The sequence below is a fragment of the Triticum dicoccoides genome, chromosome 3A, assembly GCF_002162155.2.
Source record: "Triticum dicoccoides isolate Atlit2015 ecotype Zavitan chromosome 3A, WEW_v2.0, whole genome shotgun sequence".
Classification (NCBI taxonomy): Eukaryota; Viridiplantae; Streptophyta; class Magnoliopsida; order Poales; family Poaceae; genus Triticum; species Triticum dicoccoides.
Genome location: NC_041384.1, coordinates 345139707 through 345154631, shown reverse-complemented (window position 1 = coordinate 345154631; position 14925 = coordinate 345139707). Strand labels below are relative to the sequence as shown.

The 14925-nt window shown below is 38.2% G+C and overlaps 1 protein-coding gene across 1 annotated transcript in view; it reads right to left on the bottom strand.

The window, feature by feature from the left end:
* Nucleotides 1–5843: 5843 nt before the first annotated feature.
* Nucleotides 5844–14925, bottom strand: part of LOC119268160 (ubiquitin carboxyl-terminal hydrolase 6-like) — a 9654-nt gene continuing 572 nt past the window's right edge. The window contains exons 2-18 of the mRNA XM_037549693.1: nucleotides 12931–13076; nucleotides 12775–12810; nucleotides 12558–12665; nucleotides 11607–11707; nucleotides 11384–11510; nucleotides 9195–9254; nucleotides 9046–9110; nucleotides 8320–8373; nucleotides 7771–7879; nucleotides 7525–7613; nucleotides 7381–7450; nucleotides 7155–7235; nucleotides 6999–7073; nucleotides 6763–6811; nucleotides 6413–6532; nucleotides 6259–6333; nucleotides 5844–6176 (exon numbers count right to left, since the gene is read on the bottom strand). Of these exons, the coding sequence (XP_037405590.1) occupies nucleotides 6127–6176; nucleotides 6259–6333; nucleotides 6413–6532; nucleotides 6763–6811; nucleotides 6999–7073; nucleotides 7155–7235; nucleotides 7381–7450; nucleotides 7525–7613; nucleotides 7771–7879; nucleotides 8320–8373; nucleotides 9046–9110; nucleotides 9195–9254; nucleotides 11384–11510; nucleotides 11607–11707; nucleotides 12558–12665; nucleotides 12775–12810; nucleotides 12931–13076 (1415 nt within the window). The 3' untranslated portion in view covers nucleotides 5844–6126. The remainder of the gene's footprint in view (nucleotides 6177–6258; nucleotides 6334–6412; nucleotides 6533–6762; nucleotides 6812–6998; nucleotides 7074–7154; nucleotides 7236–7380; nucleotides 7451–7524; nucleotides 7614–7770; nucleotides 7880–8319; nucleotides 8374–9045; nucleotides 9111–9194; nucleotides 9255–11383; nucleotides 11511–11606; nucleotides 11708–12557; nucleotides 12666–12774; nucleotides 12811–12930; nucleotides 13077–14925) is intronic.

Sequence of the window (14925 nt, the reverse complement as noted above, 5' to 3'; positions counted from 1 at the left end):
CACAAGGTAATGTGGCATCTACTGCGCAATATGCAGATTATCCACAATTACTATAAGGTCTACATTTTGTCAAAATTGACATTATGACTACCTTTATAGTGCTATTTCATATATTTTAATCATATAATAACATAAGGTACTAAGACCAAGACATCAACTGACTATAGTCAGACTATATTTCTTAGTACTGCAAGATATACCTCATAATAGATGTAATTATCTCCAAAGTGTATCATAGATGATTTGAGATCTACATTCAAGTCTTCACTTGAACTCACAACTTTGCAAAATTTTATTACAACATTACCATGATGACTTCTAATTTACTGACAAGTAAATAAAATAAAAAGTCTATGGTTTGAACCCCATGTAAGCCAAGATGACCATAATTCAATGAGCGAACTCTCGACGGTCACAACTAAATCTACATGGCATATGGATGTTGAGGTCAACAATGTGTCTCATGGAATTATAGCGGCACATCAACCACCCCATGGTGCATGCCCCCGCTAGCAAATCAAAATTATGAGTCAACATGTGGCAAGTTATCAATAAGGTATGAACATCACGAGGCAATCATCTTGCCTAAAGCAAATCATGATTGAACACATCTCCGACTCCAAGGTTTAAATCCATAGGAGAATACCATCATGAGGTTCATAAATTTTGCTTTAGCTTGCAATTTGCAAAAACAACCCACATTATGGTGAAAATAGAAGACATTGTCTACTATCTTTCTCGTTAATAGGATCTTAATTATAGCAACAATATCGTGTAAAAGATGCCTAGTTTATCTCCGATCTTCTGCATTTACTACTCTAGGAGGAGAAAAGTAATGAAATCCTTAGGAATCATCATTACAACCATGTCAGTGTTTCTCCTCTACATGTTGTATATGCACATTTTCAGGATATCAAGTTTGATTGCTCTCCTAGAAGTCAATCAACAAACTGCAAAGGGAAATGCAAATGCAACAAGAAGCACAAGCCACATGCGTCGGATCATGGGAAAGGCACTACAAAGACGAAGTTTCTTAAGAACTAATCTTTGTCAAAAATGTGTATGCTACCAGCATCCCGCAAAATGCCATACCCTACGACATATGATCAATTTGTTCAAACAATCCATGACACGACCGATCCGCTGAAGGGTAAAGATATGAAGCACACTTCAATCTTCAATCTGACTGTATCAAGGAAGCTATTGTTCACATCATGTGACAACAAAGCACTCCAACAATCATGAAATCCCATCAACAAGGAGAACATGGTCATCAAATATGCTTTGCATGACATGTTTTCAAGATTTCACTAGTCTCCCAACTCCTTATTAACATCCATTTATTGTTGTAATAAATACATTGTTGTCGTTGTCATTATATATTGTTCATCACAATATAATGTATCACCACTTTGATACAAATTCATTTGTATGTATTCTATATATCTAATAAAAATTTTCGTATTGAGAATCTTCAAAACTATATATAGATTTCTACGGGAGTCAATCTTATGAAAGAGTATAAGTGCCTTGTGGACATATACACCACGAACTATATACTTAGGGCAGTAAAAAAACATTTACACTCTTTCTAAGAGAGAAAGAGATATTTTAACAATCGCTAGACGCGGTGATGTAATTATTGGTTCCATTCGGATCATATTGTTGTCCCTGTGGATACTCAAGAACCATCAAGGGTTTCTTTATTGAGTCCAGGTTCAACTCGTATCGCACTAAATTATAGAGATATCTGTCAAAATAGTTTCTATATAAAAACTCATGATGACAACAAAGAGAAATATATTCTCTTTACCATATGCAACAAATATAAAAGCACATTCTTTGTGTATCATCGGAATTGCTCTATACATACTACAAAACCCGTAGCACATGTTGCATATAAGATAGTTTCCAGAATGTTATTTACATGACAAACTTAGCACACTCACCTTGGTCATTCTGGCATTGACTTGAAATGAAAACTATCAGCAATTCCATTAATCATGCCTAAAATGGTGCTAAGTTCTAGCAATATTTGGATTTTATGTGCACTACATGTGACAAGGAAAGCTAATTTTAAGGTCCTGGCACCTTAAAGTGTTTAATCACTCAGATTCCTTGAACGCATCAAGCCAAGGTAAGTGGTACTTCTCAATCATTGATTGGACTATTCAGTTTGTTCCATGGTTCTAAAGGGCACATCTACATGATGGTCTTCTGTGTGCATCTACCCACATGAACCATTGACTCATTATCCTAAAAGATCAATTTCAATGAAATTCGAATGGACAATGTTGCAAATCTCTTTGTGTGCCATGAACATGGCCCTATGATGTAAATTAAGCACTTTGTCCCATATGTCCAGTTTTAAAATGGTTTGATAACATCCTATATCCAAATAATTAAGCTCATTGCATGATCTTTACTTCGGAATTGTAGCTTACCAACTTGACGTTGGAGTCATGCGGTTTTACACACCCCTGACTTAATTCAACTGTAACATACTACATATCGTAGTACACCCCCTCTAAAAATAGTACGTGCAAACCAAAAGTATTTCCCATCTGCGATAATTCGGTTCCATACCGATATCACCACCATAGCATACATCAATGGCCCTTCAAAAAAAATTGGGATGTATGTGAGGAATAACAGTATTTCCGTCAACTATAAATACCTTAAGCCCCTCTCAGGGGGAGTTATTCATGGCTAGTATGCTCAGTGAGGTACATTTCCAGGCATTAGGGGGAGATTTTAAGTATCAAAAAGAATGCCAGGAAATCACTTGGAATGTTCAACACATTTCTATCTCAAATCCACGTACTCAAAGATCTAAACCCAATGTTTAGAATATTTGGAACACATTGTAAATAACCTACCAATCCCATTTACCGACTATAATGGTGTCACACAATCCTATAATCCTATAAAAATATGCCCAAAAGAGTGGAGGTACCAACAAAAACCACTCAACTCCCCATTCAAAACAAGAAGGGGAGAAGTACGACCACAATACATCAGGATTCAGCTTTCTGCAAGCAACAAAGGATATTGAGGCCTCTGACTCGGTAAATGCAAGTCAACTTCACGTTGATAGACACCTAATGGGTAGTATACAGCCAATGAGAGGGAAACCTCCATAACCCAGCTCAATAGTGCACACAATGACTGGGACATCGGAAACCTAGACTCAACCGTATTGGGAAACACGAAGAGTCATCAAGGGTAACAAGATTTCACCAAAATTTTATACATTCTGGAGAATCATATAAATGAAAGCCTACAACTGTCGACATAAATTTCTCATGATTGCAAACAACCTTTACAATGATCTGGATCCAAAGACCATGGCCATGGCAGAGTTTAAATAATACTCGCTCGGACTGGACTCAAACAAAGGATGTAATCCAAGAAGAAATAGCCTCGCTCAACAAAATGAAGGTATTCACAAAAGTAATACCTACACTAGTTTTCATCCTACAGTGGAATAAGAACAATGTGGTGAATAGCAAGGCTTGTAGCATAAGGGTTCACGCAGATACCCAAATCGATTCTCCATACACAAATGAAATCAATTTCCGATAACTTATCTCAATGGCGGTACAAATCATCTATTTATATAGTTGATAGATGTAGTGACCACATATATTAATGTGTCACTTGATTCAGACATATAAGTTCCTCATGGGAATCTCAATTTTGAATCCAAAATGAAAGTGCAACATGTTTTGTGTAAACTCAATAAGTCACTACATGACTTATAATAGTCGAAATAAATTTGGTACAATCGACTTAGTGATTTCCTTATGCAAAAGGATACTCCAATAATGATGATTTCCCATGCGTGTTCATCAACATATCCTCATTAGGATTCCACTATCAGTGCATGGTAATGATTATAACATCATTGACAACACACAAGATATTGATGAAGAACGTAATCATCCATAGACGGAATTTGAGATGAAGGATGTAAGTAAAAACAAACTTTGCTTCAGCTACAATTCGAGCCCCTTCACTCATATATCATGATACACCATGTTGTCTATATCCAGAATATATTGGACATGAACAAGTCTTATCCACCTATAACTTTCATGGTTGTTCAATCTCTAAACATAGAGAAAGATCCATTTTAAACCATGAGAAGATGGAAATAAGATATTGGGACCCAAGGTTCCATACTCTAGTGCCACTAGATCCACCAAACGCAATTGGTCTAGACTCGAGAATATCTTTCGATATCTCCAAGGCATGCATCAAACACCTTGTCCTAATTTTCCAGTTAAATATGGACACCAATATCATCGGATACATTGATCAGATTCCCACTATGTCAGATCGTAGACACACGTCGTGTACTCACTTGATGTGATGGCCATCCTATAGAAGTCTTTAAAATAGACCTTAGTGGCTAGATCTACCAATCATTCTGAAATACATGACCCCATATTAATATATGTTGCTTTACAGAAGGATAAACCACATACAACATTCATGTGGAATTGGTTCTATCGAATCACCAACTATTATCCACAACAATAATAATACTTGTGTTGCTTAGATGCAAACGGGTTATATAATAAGCAATATCACTAAGCGTATTGCACCAAATTGCATGGAACAGGGGGAGTCCCTTCCTAAAATATAACCTATCCAAACATTGTATTATACTCTTTTTTCCTTTATGAATTTACTCTCATGGTTCTCATCAAGGTTTTTAATGAGGTAATATCAACACAAGAATATATGTCATACCTCCTGTTTTTTCCCCACCAAGGTTTTTAACGGATGTATACAAGGCATATTAATTGTCCTCTAAACTTACTAATTGAGTTTTGTTCTTTCAAGGTTTTCTCATATAAGTTATCAAAGAGACAATTACCATCATATGTCATACCATTTCTCATTATATTTTTCCCATTGGGTTTTAAAGGAGTTTTCAATGACATATCAGATCACACTCTTTTTCCTTATGAGCTTTCTCTCGAAGTCTCTCATAAAAGGTTTTAATGAGGTGATATATGCAATACTTTCAACATTCCCCAATAGGGATTTTAAATTAAAGTATATCAAGCATATATATTGTTCTTCAAACTCATCAACGAGTTTTTCTCCTTCAAAGGTTTTTCTCATATGAGTTATCAAGGAGAAAATAATCATTATATATTGTATCATTTTCTCCTTATTTTTTCCACTAGGTTTAAAGAAGTTTTAGCAACATATCTGCACTATTCTCCTCATATTTTTTCCACAGGGTTTTTGGAGGAGTTATACAAGATATCAATTATAAACATTGGACTTTCCGAAGATTGATGATTACTAATACAAGACGGCATTGTACAAGAGGGAGTGTTAGAAATAGGTTATTTTGTCCAAAGCGTCGTACAGACGCCTGTGTCCGTAGGGTAGCATCCCTTTCCCTGTACGGACGCCTGTGTCCGGTATGGGTGCCTCTTCCTTCGTCGGTGCTCTCTTGAGGCACCCCTCTACTTGTATATATACCCAATTGATCAATGGAAAGAACAGACTGATTCATTCAATCAATCACTTCTCGTTTTCACGCTAACAACAAACACATAACAAGTCTATTCTTATATATTTCAACATTCAAAAAGTTGTCTTGAGAATAACCTACTACTATCTTCCGTTATAATTTTTGCTTATTTTAAGAATTTTTTAAAAATTGTTCTAATGAATTTTATTCTTCTCCTGATTCAAAATAGGACAACGTATTTTTGGCACCTTCCTAAGCCAGCGACCAAGCTTTACAGTTTCATAGCGACGATCAGGTGTTACGCTACTCAAGTAAATTACCCCATCACGGAGAAACAAAAGCCACGTGCCCCGTTGCAACATAATATATCAACACAATATTCCAGGAAATAAATGATGTCTAAACAAAAAATCAAACAAATCTTTCTCCATATTTGTTGAGTGCTGATAAATATTCTACTGTAGTAGATAAGGAACATCAGAATGGACACTGATCACTTCATTTGAACCAAACTGGAAAATTCATCAATACTTTAATACATCCGCTCATGTGGCACACAAAACAGGCAAGGTATGCACACAACTTCAGAAATATAAAGCAAATTCGGCTGACAACTTATCAACTCAGGTTCAGATAACACGAGCTTTGTAAAGGCAGATATATGCCATGTGCCAATCGCCTGTTAAGAAATATTAGCCTGTTTAGAAACAATTAATGGTACATATTTAAGCCGACATTCTTTCAACTAAATAGCTGCTTACCTCCACCAGATAGTTTCAAAATCTCTTCCTCCTTCCGTATGCTTGGGTTGTCGTCATCAAACTCAATCCATTTTCCTGAATGGCAACAAGAAATTATCAATATATTTGCAAGGCCAGAGAGCATTTGATTATGTGTAGCACTAGCTGATCTGACCATCATCTTGCTTAACCCAGCCAACGTAGTGGCCAGAATCTGCACTTCTTCCCTTGTGTGTCAAGACAGCAATTAGATCATAGATGCCAGTTAATTGTTTCTTTGGCACAGAAGAATCAGCTGCATATAAACAAGAACACATCTCTTAGTTTTAGGCAACTTAGTCACCATTGGTAGTGAGTTTGATCTCACTGGTAGGGAGAGTATTCTGAGAAGTTGCTGTTTGTGAATGCACATATCAAAAATATGGACACTAGAAGCCTACTTAAGTTAGATAATTAGAGAACAAAGCACCACTATTGCTACATGTGAGCAACTTTGCTAAATAATATCGTGAACCAATCACTTGCCTTTGTCAATGTCCATGCTGGATGATTCCCCAGCACTAGTTGATGACCCCTGAAATGAAATGTACTAAACCATCAATAGTTATAGCAGGGACTGAAACTAAAAATAAAAATGCCTAACTAGCATTTGCCAGTTGCACAAAAGATTAATCGAATTATCATTTCTTAAGAGTTCTAAATGATAAACAGGCCATGTGGTCCAAATCCAATGATAGTCTGGTTAGCAGAAACATCGTTACCTCGATATTCTGTGTTCTGCTTGTTTTCACCTCTACTTTCAAACCAAACTTGGCACTTTCTGCATCTCTCAGCACCTTCACATGCAAATTGAATGTCCCAATCAAAACAATAGCAGAGCTCGCAAATTAAAATTTGAACAATGAACAGAGAGCTACCTGTCGAGGAGTTTGAAGTTTTAGTTTCAGCTCATCCGAGCAGAAGTCATAGACATCAAGCTCCAGAGGGTAATCCACTTTCTGGCAAGAACAGAAACATGCATTAAAAGATATGTTGACCAAAAAGGTTGGGCTCAGGATCTCGCATTGCAGTATCAAAATGCACTCTTAATGTTCCACAAAGGCAAGTTTGTCAAGGAAAAGAGAACAAAAGACACAAACATACACGTAAAATCTTCGCCTTTTGGTTTGACTCCCTTTTCCAAAAGAAACGAACAAACTGCACAGTCAAGTACCTGAAGAGAGAATATACATACATGTTATCTCTGACTAAGGTGAGAAAAATGATGAATGGGAATTATGCTCTTGCCTAGGCAACTCATTTATTCTCGACTCTCTTGTGTAAATAGCAGTCCGGCCCAGTGATGGGGAAACCTTCTCAAGTTCTGTCTTCAAACCCTGTAGAAAGAATACATGGATAGTTAACAAAACACTAAAGGCATAGAAATATGAGATATGTAAAATGACAGAAAAAGAATTATCCTATCAGCACAACTAACAACTACCTGTGATAACAAAAAAAAAACACTTAACTAACAAGTGGGATGATACTTACATGCTTCAGTCCTTCATGAAGGTGGTTTACATCATGAGATATATGGCACTTCAGAGAATAAACTGACTCTGACTCTGAACTCTCCTCACCACTTTCTGCACAGTGTACCCTGCAAATAAAGGTCATCATACACAAATAGCAGTACATGAATACCTGCCTTTTATTTAGATGAGTGATCTAGCTGCCTTATTTGAAATAACACATGATCCTTCGTACATGAAGTACTGGAAATATCAAAATAAGCTACGTCTGCTTGTGAGATGTTGTGTCATCAATTTTTACAGGGGACTGCCGCTCTAATGCTCTATATCCTTTGGTGTCCTAGAAATGCAGGAGAGATGTAGTTTTTTTTAATAGATGCATAAAACTAGTGTTATCAGCAATAGCCAACCGACTATCTCTATGCACTGTACAACGCAAGTGAAAATACAGCAGTGTCAGTATCAAGTTGATGACAAATCCCTACAAGAAAACGAACACATAGGTTCGAGAAAACAAAACGAACATATAGAGGCATAAAAACAGATATAAGAGGGAGGACAAGAGAACCTGCTCACAAGATCAATCCCGAAAAGTTCCTTCATCTGAGCAGCAGTAGGTTCACTGCCAAAGAAGCCAAAAAGTGTTATTAAATTGAATTGCCAGCCATGAACACCACAAGTAAATGCCAGTAAAGCTAAGGTGCTGCTCAAAGGGGATGACCCCAAGGGAAGGGAAGATGGAATGAATATAGGTCCACAAGCTGCGTTGTGCATGGCTATCCAAAATACTCCCTCCGTTCCTAAATATTTGTCTTTCTAGAGATTTCAACTAGTGACTACATACGGAGCAAAATGAGTAAATCTACACTCTAAAATATGTCTATATACATCCGTATGTGGTAGTCCATTTGAAATCTCTAAAAAGACAAATATTTAGGAACGGAGGGAGTACAAAACTATTACTCCCTCCGTTCCATAATGTAGTGCCTATAAATTTTTACAAAAGTCAAACATTACAAACTTTGACCATGTTTATAGAGAAACGTAGGTACATCAAGAATACCAAATGCATATTATTGGATACATCGTGAGTTATATTTTCAGAATGTACATGTTTGGTATTGTAGATGTAGACAGTTTTCTTTATAAACTTGGTCAAAGTTGGCAAAGTTTGACTTTCACAAAAATCTATAAGCACTACATTGTGGAATGGAGGGAGTAAAAAAATGATGATGATACAACAAGTGTTAGGAGTGACCAGAAGCGAGATTTTGGACAAAACCACGCAAGTTACCTTGCTTCTGATGTAAGTGTTTGAGAAAGCGTATAGATCAGCTGTGTCCAGCACTCCTCTGCGTCCTGCAAGTAAGCCATGTGATCTCAGCATATAAATTCAACAGTAGACAAGCTAGTATATCTTAATCATAGGCAAACAGAAGGAACCTGCTGCATGTAAACATTATTTTGCTGTTGAGCAAATTGGGGGTATTTTTTCCGCAGCATCTGCATGAAGTTAGATAAAATAAATTTAGACCCTGGAATTCTGGATTGCAAGTTAACGAACTAAATAATTATCATTGATATGCATTCAATTTGTCAAATACTCCCTCCATTCATAAAGTAGTACGCATATTTTTTTTCAAAAGTCAAACTTCATGAACTTCAACCAAGTTTATAGAGAAAAATCTATATGCACTGTATCTTGGAACCGAGGGAGTACATGCAACCTAATTTATGTGCGGTTAATTGTAAAAAATTGCTTTACAACAGTAAATCAAAATCAAGCACACAAAGGAGAACAGGTAAGAAACAACACATATTAATCATTTCTACTGTGAATCAGTTAGGGAAAAAAATGAAAGTTTCATTTTTAGTTGAATGTATGAAATTAGTCTTTCTAGTACTGCACAATTAGAACTCTTAGTGTGAATATATAAGTATTGACTGGCGACAAATTTCATTTAGGTACAAATGTTCCTTTTAGTTTCAACATTAGGGCAACAATGATTACGAGTCGAAGGACTAGTCTTGACTAGTAGTCGAGGGACTGATCTAGGAGTCTCAATGTCATTATCGACTAGGATTTTCGTGTCGGGCGGTTGATAAACTAGTCGTAGAATAGTCGAGACTTGTCGTGCTCTTTGAGTCGTTTGACTCGAATTTGGGAGGGGATAAATGAGCCTGCAGCCCAGCCCGCAGCCCGATGGAGGGGAAAATGGAGAGCTAGGTTTCAGGCTCGCTCCAGACCTGGGACGATGCCGCCACCACCGGCGGGAGCATTGCAACCCTCTCCCTCCGCTGGTTCTGCCCCTCCCCTGGATCCGCCCTTCCGCTCTCCCTCCACTGGTTCTGCTCTCCCCTGGATCCGCCCCTCCGCTCTCCCTTTGTTGGTTCTTCTCCTCTCCTGGATCCACCCCTCCGGTCTCCCTCTGCTGGTTCTACTCCTGGATCTGCACCTCCGCCGGGCTGCAGCAAGCAAGCAAGCACTCTTCTGCCAAGTAATTTCTCCCTTCTCTCCTTCCCTTCTTCTTAGATTCCATTTTCTCCCCTGCCCTCTTTCTGATTTCCGTTTTGCTTGTTTCAATTTCAAGATCCTTAGGTCTGAGCTACAATGTCTACCCCGCCAGAGATATCTCAAGTAGTGTGTTCATCAGCAGCTACAGCTCACGCCGATGAGCATTACGATCCACTGAAGCATCCTGCGAAGAAGCTAACTAGGAGCAAGGGCCCAGCATGGAAATGCGCTTTCTGGCCTGATCTGCAGGGCAAATTGACGCTCCAATGTATTCAATTTACATTGTATACTAGTTCAATTTTTAATGGATACTAGGTTTTAGTAATTGATTACTGTAAGTTGTGTACTACAGTATCATGTCGACTTGTTCAGCAGTACTCTAAACTAGTCACAATTAGTCTATGAGTCTCAACCTTGGAATGACTCGTCGGATCGTAAATCTTGCTTTAGGGATAAAAAAAAGTCAAACTGCAAAGCAATGCCTAGGATCCTTTTTACCTAAAATCCTAAAGGCTCTTTTAAGGACTTCAGCTTGCAAATATCTAATATACATGTTCCAGACTGAAATTGCGGGTTGTTCCTCTAACAATAAAGGACCCCCTCGAAACTTCCATCCACCCAAATGCAACTAGACCTACAATTACATTGCCTTATGCACTCGGATCAAGAACACTTAAAACTATACTTAGCGCATTTTTTAAACAATATAAGCAGCAAATTTTGTATTGGAAATGTACGATTTTTGCTATACTGCATTTTTCATCTCATACAATAAAAATTCAAAATACATACTGAACCCAAAAAAATCCAATTTCTCCTGTTTAAATTGTAAGTACTTGTTTGAAGTTTTCTGGTCTTCAGTACGAGACTTTGACCAGATAACACTGTAAAGTCCTCTACAGATAAAATCATGGTACGTTTATACATGATAATGCTTAAAGTTTGAAATGTTTTGACCTAACACATACATACAAAAAACCATCAAAATGAGTAGTATTCTTAATCTAATTTATAAGATACCATAAAACAGACTACTAACATAAGGAACCCCTGTGCTCACAGAAACTTAGGAAGGATTTCACTGGCTTGAGATGTGAGGGCAGAACTGATGTCTGACCTGTAAGAAATGCAGAGGTGCAACTGGTCGAACGCTTTGATCAAGCTCTCCGAAAGTATTACGAGTTGCAACTGTTAAACTATGGGATGCTTGATCCACCCCATTGCCCCTCACATTATCTGAATAACTGCATGAGCAAAAGACAATGAGATCACCAAGAACAAATAACATATAGTCAAAGTCAGTGATACCAGGTTTGGAGGGATGGGTGGGGGAATGAAACCTCAGTAATGCTGACTTAAGCTCTGGAACAGAATGCAGACACTGCAGAGTGGAATTCATGTAACATGTATTCCCCAAGTTATAGAGACCAGCACTGTGCCCCTGGAAGTCACAAGAACAACCTTACTTGTAGCATAGATAGATAACACCCAAAACCAAACCACCACGCTGGAGCTAAAGTCAAGAGATACTATCTGATTGGTTTGATGCCAACATTTGGCAAAATCAAAAAATTATAAAAATTTGGCAACTTCTTGTGAACCTGGCAAGAAAAATTGGTAACCAACCAATTGCTAGCCAATATTTGGCATTTGCCAAATTTTGGATGCCAACTTTTGACATCAAACCTATCATGCTCTATATACAAATGATTTCATACAGAACTATAGAAGTTATACTTGGCTGCATATCATACCACTCCCTGTTGAGACTGATTATATTGGTTCATGATCAGCATCTTAGTTACGTTAAACTGGCTATCCAAAAAAATATTATTGGTTCATGATCAGCAACTTAGTTACATTAAACAAGCTATCCAAGAAGGTTCAACAACAACAACAACAACAACAACAAAGCCTTTAGTCGCAAACAAGTTGGGGTAGGCTAGAGGTGAAATCCAAGAAAGTTCAAGAAAGATAAATTCATATTTAGCGCAAGTGTCCAATCTGATCCACAAGTTGGAGCATGTGTTCCAACTAATGCGTCTCCATGGCTAGCAGGAAACGTAACAGTATTTACTAAACACCGTAATTTGATCTATTTCTTTTCTTTCTTACTTTTTTGCAAGGGGTAGTTTGATCTATTTCTCATACATGAAAGAGTACCTGCAGAGTGCAGACATATGTTGTAAAGACAAGGTTGATTATGACTCGAATTAGTAACTTAAAAGGTACAGATTAAGGCCTAAAAAACAACATCGCATATACGCATAGAACAAGAAGGCCATACACACCAATGCAGCCGCTTGCTCTTCTTCTGGTAAATCTTCAACAAACACGGGGCCTTTCTCTGGAGCTTTCACAATTTCATCAGCCGTACCTATCATCATCAACTTTTGACCCTGCGTAGTGCATTTTGATACTCCAATGTAAAGAGTGTCGTTGAATGTAATAAACTAGTAGGGTCCAGTAAAATAAAACTGCGCATGGAAGATAAGTTGAGCTTCTCACATCTTTAAGTCCCAAAGTAGACCAATCTGTGTCATCCTGCATCATACGGAGAGCATTTGGTGGTTACAGACATGTTAAATATGTTTAAATATGTCATACACAATGACAATCAATTCGGTCTAATATCCTAGATATTGTATCACCAAAATATGTTACCTTCAATATTCCACCCTTTACCATAATTTTTTGCCGTTCAGGGGGTACACCAGTCAGTGTGTACAACTGGGTCTTGAAAACCATAGGCGGCTGGCTAGTATCAATCTCTATGCCTGGAAAGACCTGCTTCTGCCATTTTATGCATACTGGGAAGCATTTCTAAAGTATTAGTCATGGTAAGAAAACAAGTTGTTTCAACGTGAATGTACTTATGTTATGCCACCAGCCAATGCTTTTAACAATAGTTAAAATGAACTTTGAAGTACAATTGCCAACAGTAAATACTAAAATAATATAAAATGACATAGAAGAGCAATCGATATATATGTTCTGATGTTGGTGGTGACAGCAGTACAAGATGAACACTGGAAGCCAAAAGCTGAGGTGGTCATGCAAGCTGCTCAATTAACCAAACCGTCTGACCCTACTGCCATCAGGCTAATACTTTATTAACATTAGAAACAGAATACAAAGCTGCATAGTAGAAACATCATGCCTAATTAACTGCTACTGGCACTAGATTTCTTATGTCATAAAATTTATTAACAGTCTGCCAGATCACAACAGTATCACATGTATGCAGTGTGCCATTATGCAAGAAAAGCACAGATGGAGCTCAGTTGTCTGCTTTCGGAGACTAGATCAAAATACATTTAAGTGGTTTGGGTCCAGGACTTGACATAACCCTATACTACATCCACCCTCTACACATCATATAGCTTGTTAGGTAATCTTGTGGTAAGAGTCCTGCGTGAATTAGCAGTTGAGTCTAAGCAGGTTAATTAGTGTGTTTGCTAATTGGCTTGGACAACGTACGTGTGTTAGCTAGCTAAGTTTGAGTTGGACACGTGTTGTGTCATGCTAGGAAATTACTAGTCCGGTTTAGACTACCGATTAGGAAAGAGTATAGTCCTATTACTAGTAGGTTTGGTTAGCCGTGTCTAGTCTGTATAGGTTTAGGTTGCTTTGTCGGCTCATGGCCTTGCGTGTGTGTATATATACACGTAAGGCCGCATAAAATTGTAACGTGGAGCTTCAGAAAAAAAAAGAGAAATAAAGGGCGTGATGCTGGCCCTTGGCTACAAGTTTTTTGTGCGCGTGTGTTCTTCTACTTTGATGTAATCGATCCGTGGGCGAATTCCAACATAGCTCATACTACATGTCATTAGATGTTGGTGCACACAGGGGATAATCCACAGATAAACCCCTTCCTACAGACTGTTCTGGTGCCCTCCACTCCCGTCCTTCTTGCTTCCAGTGGCAATACTCTCCATCTATCCAATTCTACAGCATTTTACTCCAGTGCATTCTTGCTTATTATTGTCTACTAGTCATGTAATCTTACAGAGAAAATAAAATTATGAGCCTTGAATCAGGAGTAGATGTTTTATTGATGAAAATGAATTAACCCCACTGCAAGCTGCTATTAATTATTGTTTCCTTCTTTGCCTCCGCAATCACGGCTCTTTTTCTTGCCTCCACAAACTGCTGAGGATTTTTTTTCCCATTGGAGTGTGAGGACTCAAGGCTCGCGATTGCCAGGCTCTTTCTTGGACCTTGGCTATTGTAAATCTTAACTTTTCTATGAAAAATTACAGCCACTTTCGAAATACTGGATCCGCCACCACACGCATACATATAATATTGGATAATCATAACACCACCGAACTGAGGCTTGGTATTCCAATCAGCACATATGCTGGAAGAATAACACGAGTAGACTAGACATGCAGTAGCAGGCCCAAATCTAGGCGGTTAAACCTAAACCCTAAATTCATAAGTGTAATCACCTCGAATCCACTACTAAGGCGGGTCGAAACGGGCGCTGCCACCGCCAGATTCTTCCTGACCGGTGATCCCGACCTACCTACGCCGGAAGGCAGATCTATCCGTGCAAGCCCAAGCCCTGAAAAGGACGCAAGAGGGCAGACAAAAAGGAAAGGGAAATGCGCGCAGGCGCGGTGCAACGATCGGATCGATGCTTCGTTGAGGAAC